The sequence below is a fragment of the Eubalaena glacialis genome, chromosome 1, assembly GCF_028564815.1.
Source record: "Eubalaena glacialis isolate mEubGla1 chromosome 1, mEubGla1.1.hap2.+ XY, whole genome shotgun sequence".
Classification (NCBI taxonomy): Eukaryota; Metazoa; Chordata; class Mammalia; order Artiodactyla; family Balaenidae; genus Eubalaena; species Eubalaena glacialis.
The window spans coordinates 222,328,361-222,346,583 of NC_083716.1; the positions used below are offsets into that span (position 1 = coordinate 222,328,361).

The 18,223-nt window shown below is 54.6% G+C and overlaps 1 protein-coding gene across 5 annotated transcripts; it reads left to right on the top strand.

Annotated features, from left to right (window-relative positions):
- The first annotated feature begins 3,633 nt into the window (after positions 1-3,633).
- Positions 3,634-17,996, top strand: STK11IP (serine/threonine kinase 11 interacting protein). Of its 5 annotated transcripts, XM_061187798.1 has the most exons (26): positions 3,634-3,692; positions 3,862-3,947; positions 6,027-6,232; positions 6,444-6,518; positions 6,797-6,892; positions 7,291-7,398; positions 7,524-7,595; positions 8,625-8,751; positions 8,994-9,097; positions 9,227-9,322; positions 9,574-9,615; positions 9,813-9,959; positions 10,137-10,221; positions 10,767-11,072; positions 11,245-11,450; positions 11,761-11,877; positions 11,976-12,153; positions 12,651-12,704; positions 13,830-14,054; positions 14,149-14,252; positions 15,273-15,370; positions 15,474-15,652; positions 15,859-15,940; positions 16,145-16,215; positions 16,684-16,931; positions 17,592-17,996. In XM_061187798.1, exons 2-26 carry the CDS (start codon positions 3,887-3,889, stop codon positions 17,739-17,741), a joined length of 3,237 nt encoding a protein of 1,078 aa, XP_061043781.1. In that variant the 5' UTR covers positions 3,634-3,692; positions 3,862-3,886; the 3' UTR covers positions 17,742-17,996. The 5 variants fall into 5 exon arrangements, with proteins under 5 accessions (XP_061043781.1, XP_061043790.1, XP_061043798.1 ...); XM_061187807.1 differs by lacking the exon at positions 12,651-12,704; XM_061187815.1 differs by lacking the exon at positions 6,797-6,892.
- The last annotated feature ends 227 nt before the right edge of the window (positions 17,997-18,223 follow it).

Consider the following 18,223-nt stretch of genomic DNA (forward strand, 5'->3'; position numbering starts at 1 on the left):
ACATTCAGTCTCTCCTGGAACCAGGCAGGATGCTTGGTCACGGTCCAAAGCAGAGTTCTCATGCCAGATCTCCTCCAGTACTGCTTATTTGTCCCATATGTTTGATTTTGGTGACTTGGTCAATGCCTGGACCAGTCTTTTGTGGCTCAGTCTGGCAGCAGAGCCAAGAGACATGGTATGTGGTTACTAACGTAGCAAGAACTGCCTCTGACCACTCAGTCCTGGGGCTGAGGGGGCCAGGCACACAGACAAAGTAGTGCAAACTCTTTTACCAAAATCTATTTTTGGAGGTAATATATGCACCTCTTCATTCCCTTCCATTGTGTCCCCCTCCCCTGCTGCCTTCCCGATCCATGAAGATACCTAGTTCAGGAAACAAAGAAATCATCCAATTTCACCCTCCCTACCCACAATGCAATTTCAAGTGTGAAATTTTCATTATGGAGGAATCCTTAGGTTTCGGTTATCCGATCTGCTGCAGGAGTCTGTAGTGCCAGAGTGGTGAGGTCCAGATCAGAGACAATGGCTCATGTCCTGAAGATGAACTTCTGTTCCCCCGTGGGCAACCGTCCGGGGGATTGCATGCTCCAAGGCAGCAGAAACAAGCAAGCTTTGGACCAGGATGCTGAAGTTTGTATTCTCTGGAAGCTGATTTTGTCATTCTTGTATGAAGATACCCTCTCTTTCCTTCTCTCCATTCCTGCTGCCTAAGTTATAACCAGCACACCTTCCCTTACCCCTTTGGTAACAAGCATTTTGCAGATGCTACCCCAGGGAACTTAGGGGTGGTAGGGAAGCTACCAGTGGCAGCCGCTTACAACTCACTTTCCTCCTCACACAATAACATGGGGCTGAAACCTGATGCACATTTCTGATTTTAGGTGGAGTGTTATTCCTGCGGAATAAAACTCAGAAGAGTGTTTGTAAATTAAGAGCATGATGTCATGGCATTTCTTTGAGGAACATAATTTCATTCATGGTAATATGAAATTATGCAGTAGCAAGCCCTGTATATTATATTACTTTCTAAGGACAATTTTTTTTTGAAATGGCATTGCATGCCTTTTTAATAAAGATAATAATTCTTTAAGAGGTGAATTTGAAATTCGAACTTTAAAGAGTCCTTACATTTAATTTTTAAAACAATGTTTAGCTCTTTAATCCTCCTGGAATTTAATGTGTGTGGTGTAAGGGAAGGAACTTAGTTTTTTTCACATGGACAGCTAGTTGTCCCAAAATTATTGAACAACTCACTTTTTTTTTTATACCGTTAAAATCAATTTTATCATGGATAGTAAAAAAAAAAATCCCCATGTAATCTTGGTTGTTTCTGTCAATATTTGTCTATCTCTTTGTCGGTATCGTGCTGCTTTGGTTACTGTGGCTTTATAGGACATTTTGTTATCTGGTAGGGCAAGTCCCCTCTAAGTGCCTCTTATTCTTTTTTCCCCTCGAAGTTTCTTGGCAGTGCTCATATGTTTGGTCTTCCAGAGGAATTTAAGAATCAACTTGTCAAGTTCCAAAATCTTCCCATTGAAATTGTGATGGAAACTGCATTAAATTGACATCATTATAATACTGAATCTTCTCATCAGGAACATGTTATCTTTCAATTACTTAGGTCATTTCTAATGTCCTTAAAGTTCTCCGGTTTTCCTCATATATATATGGCATATTTCTCAAAATGTTGTAGGTTCTCTCTTTTTCTGTTATGGTGAACGGATAATTTTTTTCCCTTTCAGACTTTAAGTTTTTGCAAAGGTTTTGTTTTAGTCCAGGTCCTTATGGTAGCACTTTACAGAAATACACTCAAACTAACTTAGGGGAAAAAAAAGGGGTGGGGTGGGGAGAATTCTTTGGAAGGTGGCCAAGGCCTCCCCTGCAGGCCAAGGGCAGAAAGGGGAGTGGGCCTCACACAGGGCTGGAAAAAAGAACTGCTTGGTCTCTTCTTGTTGCTTCTCTCAGGAGATGGTTTCCTCTCCCTCTGTAGTTCAGCTTTCTTTGCTGCTCTTTGTCCCCCTTTTACATTCAAGGGGATGCAGAACAAATATGGCTATAGGGGCTACCCACAGGAATGGTGAAAAACGATGTGGGCTGGAGAGGCACCCCTGAAATTGATTTCAAAGCACTACAATGTCAGAAACATCAAAAGAATCTGTCTCTTCTTGTCTAAAAAGGATAGAATTAGCAGTAACAGTATAGGAGAACCCGCCCTCCCGGGTTCCAGGCGATTGATAAACAGGGACTGACAATCATCACCCTTATGGGATTAATAATTCAACAAAAATATATTGAAACCTACTGTAGAGCACAGGGAATTCTACTCAGTGCTCTGTGGTGACCTAAATGAGAAGGAAATCCAAAAAAGAGGGGATATATGTACAGGTATAGCTGACTCACTTTGCGGTACAGGGTAAACTAACACAATATTGTAAAGCAACTATACTCCAATTAAAAAAATATATATATATCTCGAGGTCCTACTTTTACTTCATATTTGTATACTGCTTCGCTGATCATGACGTGCTTCCTCTTAGTCCCTTTCACTGTCTTTTTAGGCTTTGGGCTCAGACCACACGAAGTATGCCATAGTCGCCAAACTGTGTGCTTTAGTGGCATAACTTGCCATTTCAAATAATTTGTCTTCAGAAAAGAAGATCCTTCAAATTTTGCAACTTGGGATAAAGATGACTATGACCTTATTCCTTATTCCTACTCTCAACTGGCTTACGATTCATTTTGAAAATAAATCAGAAAATTGGGCACTACATTAAAAAAACCCAACCAACCAAACAAACAAACCCTCCTTGAAAACAAGAAATTCTGTTAAGAGACATTATTCTTAATCTAATTCTGTAGTCGACGTCTGTTATTTGACCAGGAGCCAGGTGAAAGCTACAACGGGAACTTGGCAGTCTCAGCAATATCGGTTACTAACTGAACGACCTTCCCAAGTAACCTAAGCTTTGTGAATCCGTTTTCTCATTTTCAAACCCGAAACAATAACAACTTTTAAATTCAGCTGTTAGAAAACAAAGCAAAAACAACAGCAACAAAAAAAACAAAGGACGAGGTGCACGTGGAGGGCTAACAATCACTAATGAGAGCGCCCGATATTGATGAAGGAAAAAAGAAAAGCGAGTCTGGAGCGAGATTAAGTAAAAACTGTCAAAGAAACCCCAGAAATGGCACCTCCGCCAGCTCCAGCTCTTTCACACATGTCAAAAAAAGTCCCTCCATGGCGGACACGTTCTCCTTTAATTGAAAAAGGAGTGTTCACTTTGGACGAGTCTTTTCCTTACTAACAGAAAATTCCTTTTCTCTAAACTTTGCTTCCCCGCCCAGTTTGCAAACAAGGAGTCAGATTTTCCTCACTGGCTCGGAGGAGCACCGCCGAGCCCAGCGGGCGTCTCAGGAGGTGCAGAGCCCACAGCTGGGCGTGATCAACGGAGGCCCAACTTGCAGCAGTGCTCTGGGCTCAAGCAGCTGCCACCGCAGAAGGCCCGCCCTCGACAGAACCAGCGGGCACCGCCCCCCATCCGACACGTTCGCACGACTTAGGGCGTGGTTTCCGGCAGCGGAGGCCTGCTTTACGGCCGACCCTCCCGCGCGCCTTTCTTCCGGGGCGGGACTTCCTGTCCATTATTGATAGGCGCCGGGAAGCAGAGCTGGTGGCAGGATTATACAGGAAGGTAAGTCTGGCTGGCTAGACCTTATGCTCCTTGAAAGGACACCAAGGAGGAGCTCTTACTCGCCCTCCTTTTTGTTTTTTTTCTCTCCGCGAGGACTCGGTTTGCGCGGACGTCTTGGCCATTTGGCACTACCACCCACCTGAAGCTCTTCCGCTTCCTCTTTGCTCAGGCTCCGCCCCCAGCGTCCTGTGGCCATGACTACCGCCCCGCGGGACTCCCTGGTGTGGAAGCTCGCTGGGCTGCTGCATGAGTCCGGTGAGTAGACTTCCGGTTGGGCTGGGGCGAGATGGGGTACTTCCTACCTTCCAGAGAAACGCCCCCTAAGAGTCATGGGGTTACAGCTGTTTAGGGTCACGAGGGTTTGGGTGTCGAAGAATTCATTTCTTTACTCCTCCGGGGTTTGTTCTCTCTGTTGTCCTTTGTCTTTTGACAGTCTAGATCTTAGCCATCCCTCGAGGCCAAACTCCAGTGCCACTTCCTTCATGCGTTCTCTGATACTCTCAGAGGGAAGTGATGGTTACTTGGCCATAAGCCCCTCGAGACCAAGGACTGGTCATAATCATCGTTCTGTGGCAAAGCACTAAGTTTAGCATAATTAAAAGCACGAGATTTGAAGTCAGACCCACCTGGGTTGGAATCCCAACTCTTTCAAACTTGACCAAATTGTTTAAGTTTTCTGAGCCTTAGTTTTCCTCACCAGGAAAACGACATAATGATTGTACTTACCTCAAAGGTTGCTATGGGGATTAATTTTAATTCACATAAAGCATTTAGAACAACGATTGCATATATAGTAAGTGCTCAAAATTGGTAGTAATTATTATAATTTCTTTCCTTGGAGCCTGGGCACAGTGGAGCCATAGTCGTTGTTCAGTAATGGATGGCATTAGTTGTGGTAGAACAAGTCCTGGCTTTGAGATCAGATGGACAGCTTCCTACCAGCTGTATGATCTCAATCGAGATTCTTCTTTGAAGTCCAATTTCCTTATTTGTAAGAGAGTGTTAACAGTGCTTTTTAGGAGATTCTGATGACATTTAAATGAAGTAACGTGTCTGGCACATATTACTCAACGTTAGCTGCCTTCCATCACTCTGCACTCCTATTGATGGTATCTGGAATCTCTATAGCATTTTTACTTTCTGGCTTGTAGTACTAACTGTGCACATGTCTTATCTCCGCTTGTAGACTGGGAGGCTCTTTGAGCGTGGGGAGAGTCCTTGAACCTTGTCTGTATCTATCCTCAGTGTTAAGTACATAGAAAATCCTTCATACAAGGTTGTAGGAGTTGATAATTTATTCAGCAGAAATCTGACTTGGTTCCAGGGGTTAGGGCTGATGGTGTGTGTGTGCGCGCGCGCATGCGTGCATGTGCAGGGACACAAGTGACTAAAGAGGTAGCAGGAGGGAGAGTGTTGCAGTGATGGAATAGATTTGTATCTTGATTGTAGTGGTGGTTACAGGAATCTACATGTAGCAAAATAGCATAGATCTATATATACACATTGTACCAATGCCAATTTCCTGGTTTTGATATTGTACTCCATATAAAATATAACCATTGGGGATTACATTTTAAAGGTATGAGGGACCTGTCTGTACTAGTTCTGCAAAATCCTTCTAGTCAATCCTTATTTTTTAAAAAAACTTAAAAAAAATCCTCTTTGCCTACCTTGTAGTTGTACTTTTTTAGTTGCAGTAATGAATACCAAAGATGCCCTCAAGGATGAGAGTCTCATTGGAGAAAGCGGTTTTAACATGGGGAGCAATAACAATACCTTAGTGCTATAGAGTGGTTATTTCCATGACATGTATTTTAGTGTTGTTTGAAAGTTTCTTTAAGTGCGCATGTTACTTTTGCAATCAGAAAAAAAAAATACAGATAAAGCAATCAACTTTAATGTAAAATGAGTGATTATGGGGAAAAGTTCAGCAGTGTTGTGTGTTGAGAAAGCTTCCTGGAGAGAAGGTACGTCTCAAGCTGGGCAGAGTGGAAGGGGGTGTGTCAGAAAATGAGGAGGCTGGGAACCAAGTCGACTGTATTTCCAGCACTGTGAGTAGGCCAGGCTCTTTTGAGCAGAAGGTGAAGGAAAATTTAGAAAAGTTGGAGTCTTGTAGTGAAGCAGTCTGCTACATCAGGCTGAAAAGTTAGGAGTTTTTGAAGGTAGAGGAGAGCTGTTGAAGACTTTTGAGCAAGGAAGAGGTAAAAAATTTGATCCTGTAGTGGAGGATCAACAATATGAGTTGGAGTGGGTGTATCCTGGGGTCACAAGTCTTAGAATAAAAGGAAAGAGCCTTTTCTTATGTGCTCCTCCTGTCTGCCCCTCTCCCTGCAGGGGATGCGGTCCTGTCTGGCCATAGCACCCTGAGCCTGCTCACTGCCACACTGCAGCAGCTGAACCACGTATTTGAGCTGCACCTGGGGCCATGGGGCCCTGGCCAGGCAGGCTTTGTGGCTCTGCCTTCCCACCCCGCCGACTCCCCCGTCATCCTCCAGCTTCAGTTCCTCTTCGATGTGCTGCAGAAAACGCTTTCACTCAAGGTTCTGGGGTGGGAATGGGGTAGGATATACAAAAAGCCCGAAAGAGCAGTGGAGGCGGGGCTGGGGGTATGGCATGAGTGCACGAAGTCTGCAGGGCCCAGATTCAGATGAGGTGAGAGCTGTGCTTGGCTGTGCTAGGGAAGAGAGGCCAAGGAAAGGGACATGTGCTGGACCTCAGTGACCTGAGTGTTTTTTTGGTTTTTTTTTTTAGCTGGTCCATGTCCCAGGTCTTGGCCTCCCAGGGCCCATCAAAATCTTTCCATTCAAGTCCCTTCGGCAGCTGGAGGTATGGGGTGTTGGGGGATGTCAGTGCACGAAACCCAGCTTGAGCAGCCATTTGGGGCGGGGAAAGAGATGTGGCCTCTTTTGGTAGGGTGTGGGGGGCAGACCTGAGTGTGCTCGTTGCTCTGCAGTGATGTGCCACCCACTGTCTTCCACTTAATGCTGCCCTGAACCACAGGTGGCTTTGTCATCTTTTCCTGCCTCCCTGTTGGGAGGCGGGGATGAGACCTCTGTCTTCTGTGAAGTTCAGTCTTCCTCCCTCCCTCCCTTCCCTTGCCCCAGCTCCAAGGTGTCCCCCTCCACTGCCTCCATGGCCTCCGTGCCATCTATTCCCAGCTGGAGACCCTGATTTGCAGCAGGAGCCTCCAGGCATTAGAGGTGAGGAGGGTGAGGGGTGAACCTGGATGCCTTGTCCTGAGGGACGTGGAGGACCAAGCTCTGGGGTTCACCCTTCTCTGCAGCCTTCCCTGCCTCCTGCCTCCCACCTCCCTCTGGACCCAGTGTCCTTGCTCCCTCTGCTGTGTTCCCGCAGCACTCTGTGCCTGTCCATATGTTTACAGTCACGCCTAGCATATTGTATGCAATATCCTCATGTCTGCCTCCCCGCTCTGCCCACAGTGAACTCCTTGGGGACAGGGCCCTGGGCTTTCTTTAAGTCTTCATCTCCAGACCGAGCTCAGTGTATAAAGAGTGAATGAACGGCCGGCTGATAGAGCGTGGTCTTGGCATGGTAGGGAGGGGAGAGTGGAGGTAACAGCACCTGCCTGCCTGCGCAGGAGCTCCTTTCAGCCTGCGGTGGTGACCTCTGCTCCGCCCTGCCCTGGCTGGCGCTGCTCTCTGCCGACTTCAGCTACAACGCTCTGACTGCCTTAGACAGCTCCGTGGTGAGTGAGCCTCAGAAGGGGCTTTGGGGAACTGGGGAATGACGGGGATGGGTCCTTAGGGAGGAGGGCCAGTTGGCTGCCTGGGGGCGTCCCATTTTCCACTTCCTTTTCCCGTCCCCCCTCAGCGTCTCTTGTCAGCTCTGCGCTTCTTGAACCTGAGCCACAATCAGGTCCAGGACTGTGAGGGTTTCCTGAGGGTGAGTAGGAACAGCCTGGCTGGGCGGGTGCCACTGGGGCCTCTAATTGTTCTGCTCTGATCCTCTCTCCTGGACTCCTTTTGCTCCCACCTTGCCCTTGCCCCCGCCCCCAGGCCCCTAACCCCCTCGGAGCCGCATTCTGGGAGGTGGTACTGTTTGGAGGCACAGATTCCAGCCTAAGACAAAGCAGTGTTCAAATCTCAACTCCTATCCCTGTGTGATTTGGGACAAATTAGTTAGTCTCTCAGTTTTTTTATCTGTAAAGTGCACATCCTAGGAGTACCTACTTTTATAGTATTAAAATGACTGTGAACGGTATCTGATGTTACGTAGCCCAGTGCCTAGCTCAGAAAAGGGTAGCTTTCGTGGTGAGGATGAAGAACACTTCTCCCATGTCTCCCTGTCAGAGATAAAGCTGGATACTAGTTAAAATGGTAATAAACTATTTGTGATATTTAATTAGTAGTAAAACTATTTAAATCAGTAATAAGCTATTCAGCGTGAACTGAACTCAAGTTTGATCTGTGCATCAGTGGGCGTTTTCAACGGAGAGTGAGCTAGTGGGAAGGGGGACGATGGAGGGCCTGAGCAGATTCTCTCCTTGACCAAACTCTAGACGGGTTCCTCTGAAGTCAGGGAAGTGGAAATTTACGAAGAGCAGGAAACGGGCATTGGTCTGTGTGAAACCTGTCTGGTTTGCTAACTGGCACTTTTCGAAGTCCCATGGAGGCTGGGAGACCTGGGCCCTATCTTCAGGCATTGGCTGGAGCAAACTAAATCCTTCTGGCAGCCTTGAGTTTTTCTGGGCAGCGGTGTAAGGGGGCTGGAGTTGTCATTCTGGAGCTATCAGAAACTGGTAGATTTGTGCAAGCCTTAATGTGGGGGGAGGTGGGGGGTATGAAATCATTTGTGCTGACAGTCTGCAGTCTTTATAGGCCAAGGTTGAGGCCTAGTCGAGAAGAGGGTTCAGAGGAGCCTGACTAGAGTCTGGTCAAGGAGAGAATCTTCCTCACCCCCACCCCCTCCCAGGACTTGTCTGAGCTCTGCCATCTGGACATCTCCTATAACCATCTGCGTCTGGTGCCGAGAATGGGACCCTCGGGGGCTGCTCTGGGGACCCTGATACTGCGATGCAATGAGCTCCAGAGCCTGCACGGTGAGTGGGGGAGATGGGGCGGCCAGGCTGTAGGGGAGGGCGGGGCAGACGTGGAGGGGAACGACGGCAGTGTGAGACTCGGCGGCCTGGGACCCGTGTGCCCCCAGAACCTCTCATGCGGCCTTCGGGCAGGTCTGAGGTGCCCAGGCTGGCCTTTCTGCTGTGCCCCCCCAACCCTGCCCCCCACCCCCTCCACCCTTGCTCACCCGCATGCCCCTCCTCCCCTCTCACCCCTGCCCCAGGCCTGGAGCAGCTGCGGAACCTGCGGCACCTGGATGTGGCCTATAACCTGCTGGAACGACACAGGGAGCTGTCGCCACTGTGGCTGCTGGCTGAGCTCCGCAAGGTGAGGACCCAGGAGCTAGCTTTGCGCCCCTCCTTCCTTCCCTCCCTCCCCCCGATGCTGAGTTGCTCAGCATCCCTCCTCACACGGGGGCGCCCAAGGCCTGCCTCAGCCTCCTCTTCCTGTCCCCAGCTCTGCCTGGAGGGGAACCCTTTGTGGTTCCACCCTGAGCACCGAGCGGCCACCGCCCGGTGCTTGTCACCCCGTGCCAGGGACGCTGCTGCTGGGGTGAGTGGTCTTCCCGCGTCTGCTCTGCCTTCCCTTTCCTGCCAGGCCTCCCCAGCCCCTGCACCCTCTTGCCTCTCCACCCCCATCCCTAGGCTAGGGACCAAGGCCTCGGACCCCCTGCGTATCATGCTGTTCCCCCTCGCCGACCCTGCTGGTGCTTACAGGGCTAGGAGGACCCCCAGCCCTGGCTTGGGGCTCCCCAGGGCGTGTGCTCCCCACCGACACTACCCTCCCCTTTTATCTTCACTCAGTTCCTTCTTGATGGGAAGGCCTTGTCACTGACTGATTTTCAGGTTCGTGTGGTGGGAATGATGGCGGGATCGATTTGGGAGGATGTGAAGGGAGCGCACTGGCTGAGGGAAATAGAGGGCTGTGCGGGAGGGGGCTGCCTGCTCAGCTGGCAAGCGTGTCCCGTCTCTCAGCGAGCTCGGGCGGGACAGAGGTGCTCCCTGGCTCCGACCTCTTTCTCCTTCCTGTTGCCCCACGCCAGACCTCCCCATCCTCAGGGCTTGGCCCCATGGCCCCACCTCTGCCCTGGCCGGTGGGGAGTACCACGGAAACCTCCGGCGGCCCTGACTTGAGTGACAGCCCCTCGTCGGGGGGCGTTGTGGCCCAGCCCCCGGTTCGTAAGGTTAAGGTAAATGGTGTCCTAGGCTGCCTCGTGCCCGGGGTTGGGTGCCTCAATGGTGGCTCTGGTTAGCCGATGCACTGGGAGTAAGTAAGGGCTTATCCTTGCCTGTGGGTGGGTGTTTTGGGCAGGTTGGGTGGCAGGCCCCTGGCTTTCATAGAATGTGGTCCCTCTACCCGACCTCAGAGCCGAGTCCGTGTGAGGCGGGCGAGTATCTCGGAACCCAGTGATACGGACCCGGAGCCCCGGACTCTGGACCCCTCCCCGGCTGGTGAGTTAGCCCACCGCCAGCCCCCCTGCCCCCATCCAGTGCGCTCCAGTCTTCTGGCTGGGAGGACTTTTATTTTTGGTGGAGTGGAGCATTGTGAGGGGCCTCGTCGTCCTTCCGCTTTCCTTTTAGTCCGGGGAAAGGAGAAGAGACTGCTCCTGGGCAGCACTTTCCAAAGGGTTTTTCAAGGAACACTGTTTCTGTTGGATGTCAGAGGTCAGGCGATGAAAGGATTCCGTGGCCCGGTCAGTCTGGGAAAAGCTGTGTTAAGCGAGAGTTAAGTAGTTTCTTCAGGACGTCTCAGGACCTTAAATGTGCTGCTCGGTCTGTCCAGTCTCCCAAAGCAGCAGGTGCCGCGCGCTTCTGAGGCGCACGTGACCACAGTGTCCCACAGAAGGCGCTCTGGGACGGGCTCCCTCCGACCTGGCTCTCCCCCTGCCGTCGCACCCCCTTTTACCTCACCCGGAGGAGCCCGCTCAGAAGAGGCCGGGGCCGCCGGGGATCGTGGCGGTCCGGGCTCGCTGAGCTGCGCTCCCCCGCCTGCCCAGGGCGGTTTGTGCAGCAGCATCGGGAGCTGGAGCTCATGAACAGCTTCCGGGACCGGTTTGGCCGTGACTGGCTGCAGTACAGGAGTCACCTGGAGGCCTCCGGGGCCGCTGCCCTCGGCACCCGGCCTCCGGACGCCCCGAGCCCAGATGCTGTGCGCGGCCCTCCGCCCCCTGAGAAGGGGTCTCCACAGGAGGAGGCAGAGGCGGTCAGGGTGGAGCCGGAGCCGCAGGAGGAGGAGGAGCTGGAGGAGGGAGAGGAGGAGGGAGGAAGAGAGGAAGAGGAGGAGGAGCAAAGCGAGCTGGAGGGTGAGTGCTCGCTTGCCGCGCGGGGGCGGCCCGGCCGCGGACGTGTCTGGGGGCTAGGAGACCCCAGGTGCGGGCTGGCTGACCCCTTCGGGATGGACGGCCACCCCACGGGGGGGCAGGGTCTTGGCTGCCTGTCTCTCCTCACAGGGTCCCTCTCTTGGTCTCTCCTCAGTGGAGCTCTGCCGCCCCATGTTGGTGTGTCCCCTGGAGGGGCCCGAGGGCCTGCGGGGCAGGGAATGCTTTCTCTGGGTCACTGCCGGCCACCTGTTTGAGGTGGAGCTCCAAGCAGCTCGAACCCTGGAACGGCTTGAGCTCCAGAGTCTGGAGGCAGCTGAGATAGAGGCTGAGACCCAGACCCAGAGCGAGCCGGTGCCCGAGGTGAGCGGTGGGAGCCGGGGTTCTGGAAGAGGCGCTGGGCTTTTTTCGGGAGCCGACTCTGACAACATGGCGTTGGGTGCCAGGCACTGGGTGGCATGTTTCCCACACTCTCTCTCTGAGCTTAGAGCCTCGGAGGGGCGCTGAGGGGGGGAAGGTGGGCCCCAGGCGGCTTGGGAGGCGGGGCTGAGGAGCAGAGCTTCTGGGCTGGAGCATGGCCGTCAGCAAAAGCATTCTGACGGAGTCCAGAGCTTTGTTTTCCTCCACGCTCGCAGTGTAACCCTCATCCCTCCGACCCCCTCTGCCTGCGCAGGGCTCAGATCCACACCCTGCGGGCCCCGTCCTCGTTCTCCGCTTCTCCTACATCTGCCCCGACCGGCAGTTGCGTCGCTATGTGGTGCTGGAGCCAGATGCCCAGGCGGCTGTCCAGGTGACGGGGCCTGGCGTGGGGCCCAGGAGGCTGCGGGAGGTTGGAAGCCCGAGGGCTGGGGTCCTGCTCACGGCGCTGTTTGGCCCGCCCTGTTTCAGGAGCTGCTGGCTGTGTTGACCCCAGCAGCCACCTTGGGGAAGCATCAGCTTGGGGAGGCGAGGGACCCACCCGGCGGCAGACTCCAGTGTCTGCGCTGTGGCCACGAGTTCAAGCCAGAGGAGCCCAGGTCGGGACTGGACGGTGAGGAAGGCTGGAGGCCTCTGTTCCGGAAGACAGGTACCAGCCCTGCCTGCCCTTGAGCTCCCTACCCGCGCGCCTCCTGCCGCTTCAGGGAAAATGGTTTTGAGGTGGGAGTGGGGAGGGGGAGCCCTAGGGCAGAAAGGAGTGGGGACCAACTTTTCTGCCTGGAGGAAAAATTAAAACCGTCTGCCTGCCGCATTCACAAAAAAAGAAAGAAAGAAAAGAAGAAATTACATCCTTTTTTCCCCCTTAAAGTCAGGAAATACAGTCTCTGTAACTGCTTAAACATACCCATTATTTTTTCATAAGTTGGAGCCTTTCTCTCCTTTTTTTGACTAATATGTCAGAAACGACATAAAACCTACGGAGCCCCCACTGCAGTGCTGGGTCCTCTGGCTGCGGAGTAGGATGCTGTGGGAGTTGGCTTAGATTGTCCTTCCCTGACTGACCTTGTGAGCTACTTGATACCGAGCAGTGCCTCGTGGCATCTCTTCACATCCTGTTCTTTAAGACGAGAGGTTTTTCCATTACAGACCAGTCAAAAAGCCACGTCTCTGAAGACACTGAAGAAGAAAGAAATATGCTTGGTAACACCTGCGTTGAAATGTATGATTTTTATTAGTCATTTTTCCCTTCTTGGCAGCAGCTGGAGCAGGGGTTTAAATTTTATTCAGAAAATTGAGCCCTCTCCATCCCCCACCCTGAATTTGCCCTGGCAGCCGCAGCCCCCCAAGGCCCAGCAGCACAGTGTGTGCAACGGAAAGAGCCCCACGCTGGCCCCGACCCTGTCTGTGCACCATGGGTCCTGTGGCCCTGGGGGTCCTTTCGGTGGTGGCATTCGTCATGAATGTTCCTGTGTGCTCCATTCTCCTTTGATTTGAGCCTCAGTCACCTCATCTGAGCAGAGAAGAGAATGGACTTGCCCCGTGACATTAGGAGATTTAAAAGTGACAAAACGGCACCAGGCACAGTTGCCTGGCACAGAACCAAGGACCTCCACAAACGGTAGCTGCCACTATGACCCCCCAGCCATGTGGTCTCGGGCAGGGTGCGTCAGTCATTTGATCCTTGCTTTCCTTACTTGCAAAACGGGCTCAGGAGAGTTTTGATACAACGTCAAAGGGTCTAGCACGTCCCCAGTGCATTGTAGCTGCTCAAAGAATGTTTCCTTTCTCATCGCTGATCTGTGTCCTGGAATCTTTACCCAATTCCATTCCCTCATCCTGACCACCCTCTAGGATAGATACCCTCATCCTTCCCATCTCACAGATGAGGCACCAGGCACAGAGCGCTTAGGTGACTTGTCAGAGTTGCTTAGATGACAGCCTTCAAGTAACAGAGCCTGGAATCGGACCCTTATCTGTTGATTTGGGGCTTTCAGACATCGAGTACACGCCCAGCCCAAGGCTGTGTGAGGGGCCCAGAGCAGGGCCTGGCTGAGTTTGGCCCTCTCTGAGGCAGCCTGAGATGAGAAGGCAGGGTGTATTGAGGAGGCTGTGGGCCGAGGCTCCGGGCTTGCTCATCCCTCACTGGGGCGGGGAGCGATTGGTCAGCAGCCGGTCCTGCAGAGGGCATCAGGTGGGCTGGGAGCGTGCGGAGCAGCTAGCGTGTGGAGCTGGAGATGGGGGAGTGGGGAGGGAGTGCTGTGAGCACAGCGGGCGGGTGTGGTGCTGTGTGTGTGATTCACGGGACTGTGCCCATCCTCCCTCCAGAATCGCCTGCTGTGTGTCCAAACTGTGGTAGTGATCACGTGGTTCTCCTGTCCCCTGGAACCCCCAGTGGAGAACAGGGACAGGGAGAGCAATCGCCGGCCCCCTCGCAGTCCCCGAGCCCCGGCCACGGCCCTCCTGGCCACAGTGCCTACAGCACCGGGGCCGGCAGTGCCCCATCTCAGGCACCGGCCTCCCGTGACCGCCACAGTTGGAGCCTCAGCCCCCGTGAGTCTAGGCGAACGGAGACGGGGGTGTTCGGGGGAGGGGCCCTGGAGCCAGGGTGGCCGGGGCAGGCTGACGGCCCACCGCTTGCCCCCAGCCCCTGAGCGCTGTGGCCTCCGCTCTGTGGACCACCGACTCCGGCTCTTCCTGGACGTCGAGGTGTTCACCGATGCCCAAGAGGAGTTCCAGTGCTGCCTCAAGGTCTGTGCCAGCCTGGCTCTACCCTGTGCCCGCCTGTTTCCACCACAGCAAAGTGTGTCCAGGCGGTTGCGCTGGAGCCCCCAGGTCTGGCTTCTGGTTTAAACTCCGGCAGCTGCTCTCAGTGTGGCTGTGGACACGTTTCCTGGTATTTGAGTCTCCGTTGTCTCCCCTCTACCACGGGGAGGATACTGCCTACCTCACCGGGTGTGGAGCACACGTGAGAGCCGACGTCTGCAGGCTGCCTGGTGCAGCCCCTGGCACTTAGTAAATGGGGTCTCCGGCCATTATTGTATATCCCCCATGCCATCAGACCCTCTCTGTGGAGCTCTGAGCAGCTGCAGGACACTAAGGATCTAGAAGACATCGGTCTTGCCCTCCATCTTCTCTTCTGGTGCGAGGAACAGCCTGTCATGACGCGGTGTGCAAGCGCTGGAATCAGGCTCAGGCCGTAGAGGGGCATCTGATCCAGCCTCTGTGGGCCAGGGAAGCCTCCGCTTCCTGTGGTGATGGCTAAACCAAGTCTTGAAGGATGAGTTCCATAGAGGGAGGAAAAGAATGTTCTAGGAAAAGGAAGCAGTAAATGCATGGAGGCCTGAGAGAGTAGCTAGTGGGGAGAACTGGCCGTGATCGGGACAGCCACGGGGTGGGGGTCCTGAGAGGAGTCTGAACAGGCAGGCAGGGCTCATTCAGGAGCATTGTCTTGTGTCGGCCACGGAGTTTGGACTTCAACCTGAGTCCTGCGGGAGCCACTGCAGGCCTTGGAAGCAGGGGAGTGGCAATAGGTTTTGCGTTTGGGGACAGTTGTTCTGTCAGAGGGTGGATTGGAGGGGGCGAGATGATAGGCAGGGAGACCTGCTAAGAGCCTGCCGCGGGTCTGAGTGCAGGCGGGGCTGTGGGATAGAGAGCAAGGCCGATGGAGAGGCTGGGATGGACGCGCAGTGTCGCCGGTAGCTCGGCCCTCAGCCTGGCAGCCGCCTCTCTGGTTCTCTCTGTTTCACATCAACTTCCTCTTCCCCTTAGGTGCCACTGGTGTTGGCAGGGCACCCTGGGGAGTTTCTGTGTCTCGCGGTTGTGTCTGACCACAGGCTGTACGTGTTGAAGGTGACAGGGGAGATCCGGTGAGTGAGCGGGGCCACGGCCAGGGAGGGGTCCGTCTGGGGCCCCCATGCTCTCACTCTGCTCTCGCTCATTCCTGCCACTCTGCCCTCACTGTCTCCACAGCGGGCCTCCGGCTGGCTGGCTGCAGCCGACCCTGGCCATTCCCCTGCAGGATCTGAGTAGCATAGAGCTGGGCCTGGCAGGACAGAGCCTGCGGCTGGAGTGGGCGGCCGGGGCAGGTGGCTGTGTCCTGCTGCCCCGAGATGCCAGGCACTGCCGGGCCTTCCTGGAGGAGCTTACGGGTGAGAGAGGGAAGGGGGAGGAGGGAGGGTAGGGTGGGGGCCGAGGGCCACAGCGCCAGCTCTGGTGCCCGCAGCGGAGACAGCCGGGTAACGGGACCCATCCCTCTTGGAAGTTCCGCAGTGCGGAGGATGGGAAGGTGTTGAGAGGTTGGGATGCAAGAGATGGAGTCTTTGAGGGCTCCCTGTCCCTGGCTGGCTCTGTCCAGATGTCTTGCAGTCTCTGCCCCCCACCCGGAGGAGCAGCGTCAGCGCCACGGAGGAGGAGGTGACCCCGAAGCATCGGCTCTGGTGAGTCGATAAGGAGGCTGAGGCCAGGCTGAGGCCCAGACGGCTGCTCGTGGAGCACGGGCCCTCTCTCCACAAGCCCCTGGTCGGGCCCTGAGCGCCCATGCCTCCTGACCCGGGCCTGGCCTTCTCCCCACTCTACCCCCTCGTGGTACTTCCCATCCCCTGGCTGACCACTCCTTCCTGGGCCTGCCGCCTTCTCCCCAGGCCGTTGCTAGAGACAGACCCTTCCTTGGAGCCTCTCCGGTTCTTCTATCTTCGGGCATTCCTGGTTGAAGGTAAGGCCCCGGCCCCCCAGCCCCCCAGCGCCTCTCCGTGCCTTGTAGCAATTCTCAGTGCTGGGATGTGGACTTCCTACCCAAATAACAGCCTCGGTGTTCCCGGCCCCTCTGGGAGGGGCCAGGAGGTGCCCTGGGGCGTCCGTGGCTCAGAGACCTTTGCTTTTGGGCCCAGATCGTCTGGGTCTGCTCCACCTCATCCTTGTGGTGAAGACGAGAGCCGGTCCTTTCCCACAGGGAGGTGGGGTGGTCGGGCAGGTTCCCTTTGTCTTGGGCCTCCGAGATCTTGGAGGCTAGAGATCCCTGGCGTTTGGGAAAGGGGGGCCTTGGCCCCCAGAGGCACAGGCCGCATTGTGGCTGCCTCAGTGTGGTCACTCCTCTTCTGAGCAGCGCTGGGACGCTGCCCGGGGGATCTGGGCTCTTCCATGGCCTTCTGCTCCAGGCCTCACCCTGCCTCTTTCCCTCCAGGGCCTTCTACCTGCCCTGTGTCCCTGTTGCTGACTCTGTCCACCCTGTACCTGTTAGATGAGGACCCTATAGGGTCCCAGGCGGAGCCCCCTCTTGCAGCGGCATCGGGCGAAGCCTCTGAGAAGGCCCCAGCCCCCGGGCCAGGCCCTGCGGTGCGTGTCAGGGAGCAGCAGCCGCTCAGCAGCCTGAGCTCCGTGCTGCTATATCGCGGGGCCCCGGACGACCTGCGGCTGGTCTTCTACGACGAGGTGTGGGAGCGCGTGTGTCGGGCCGTGTGGGACTTACCACGGGCAGTCAGGGTAGGGGGACACCGAGGATCAGGGTGCAGGGAACTGGGAGGCTGTCACGGGGTTTGGACAGTAGGGAGGGAGGCAGTTGTAGGCAGCGGAAACACCCTGGACTTGAAGCCCAGCCTTGTGTTAGCTGGGAGGCCCTAATGAAGCACCCGGCTCCTTGGAGTTCGTGTCTGATGGGGCCCGTGTGCCAGCCGTGTGGTCTTTACAGCCTCCACGTGAGGAGGTACTATGATTATTAGTCCAGTTACAGTTGAGGACGCTGAGGCTTGGGGATGTTAACCAACATGCCCAGGTCACAAGTGGCAGAGCCAGGAACTGAACCCCAGGCAGTTCCTTGGAATTGACTCCAGGACTGATGATATTCTGGAAACAGGGAGGGTTAAAGAAACCAGGTGGTAAATGCGAAAGCCCTTTTGGGGCCTTCAGTCAAGGCTGATTGGGTTCTGTTTAAATAACTCAGAGTCGGGATCTCTTATGGGGAGTGACACAGGCTTGGGGATGAGAAGAGGCCATGAACCAGGGAGGGGCAGCGGGTCCCCCTGAGGCCTTCCCTGCCTCCCCTGCTCTGGTGTGGCCCTTGTGAGTCTCACCTCACTACTGGTTGTCTGCCAGGTGTCCCGGCTGGAGAGCTTTTGGGCACTCCATGTCATGTGTCCGGAGCAGCTGACGGCCCTGCTGGCCTGGATCCGGGAGCCCTGGGAGGAGTTGTTTTCCATCGGACTCCGAACTGTGACCCAAGAGGCTCTAGACCTTGACCAGTGAGGCTGCCATGCTGGCCCCGCCCCCGGCCTCAGGAGCCACGGCTACAGATGTTCTCTCTCCAGACTCTGGCTGCGGACTTCTCTGGCCTTTGGGCACTGGTCAGCAAGGCCCCAAATGACCCACAACTCAGGGGCAGGGTGAGAGGACTGGTCCAGCCTCTAGATGACCTGGCCCAAGGGAACGGGCTGAGTGGTCAGAAGGAATGTTTCTCCTGCACTTTTTCTCAGGTATCAATAAAGTTGTTTCCATTCCGGATGCCATGGGTGCAGTTGGATGTGTCACTCGTGAGGCCTGCTGTTCCCCTACTACTGCTAACAGAAACTGCCCCGCCCATGGCTCTTCCCCAGCGGACAGGCCAAGCAGCCTTGTTTGAACTGTGAGACCCCATCTTCCAACCCTGCTTTTTGCCCCCGCTGATGGGATCCAGTAGGACTCCTACCCATGGGCACCAGTCCTCAGCCAGCAGCACCTGTCATGAGGCC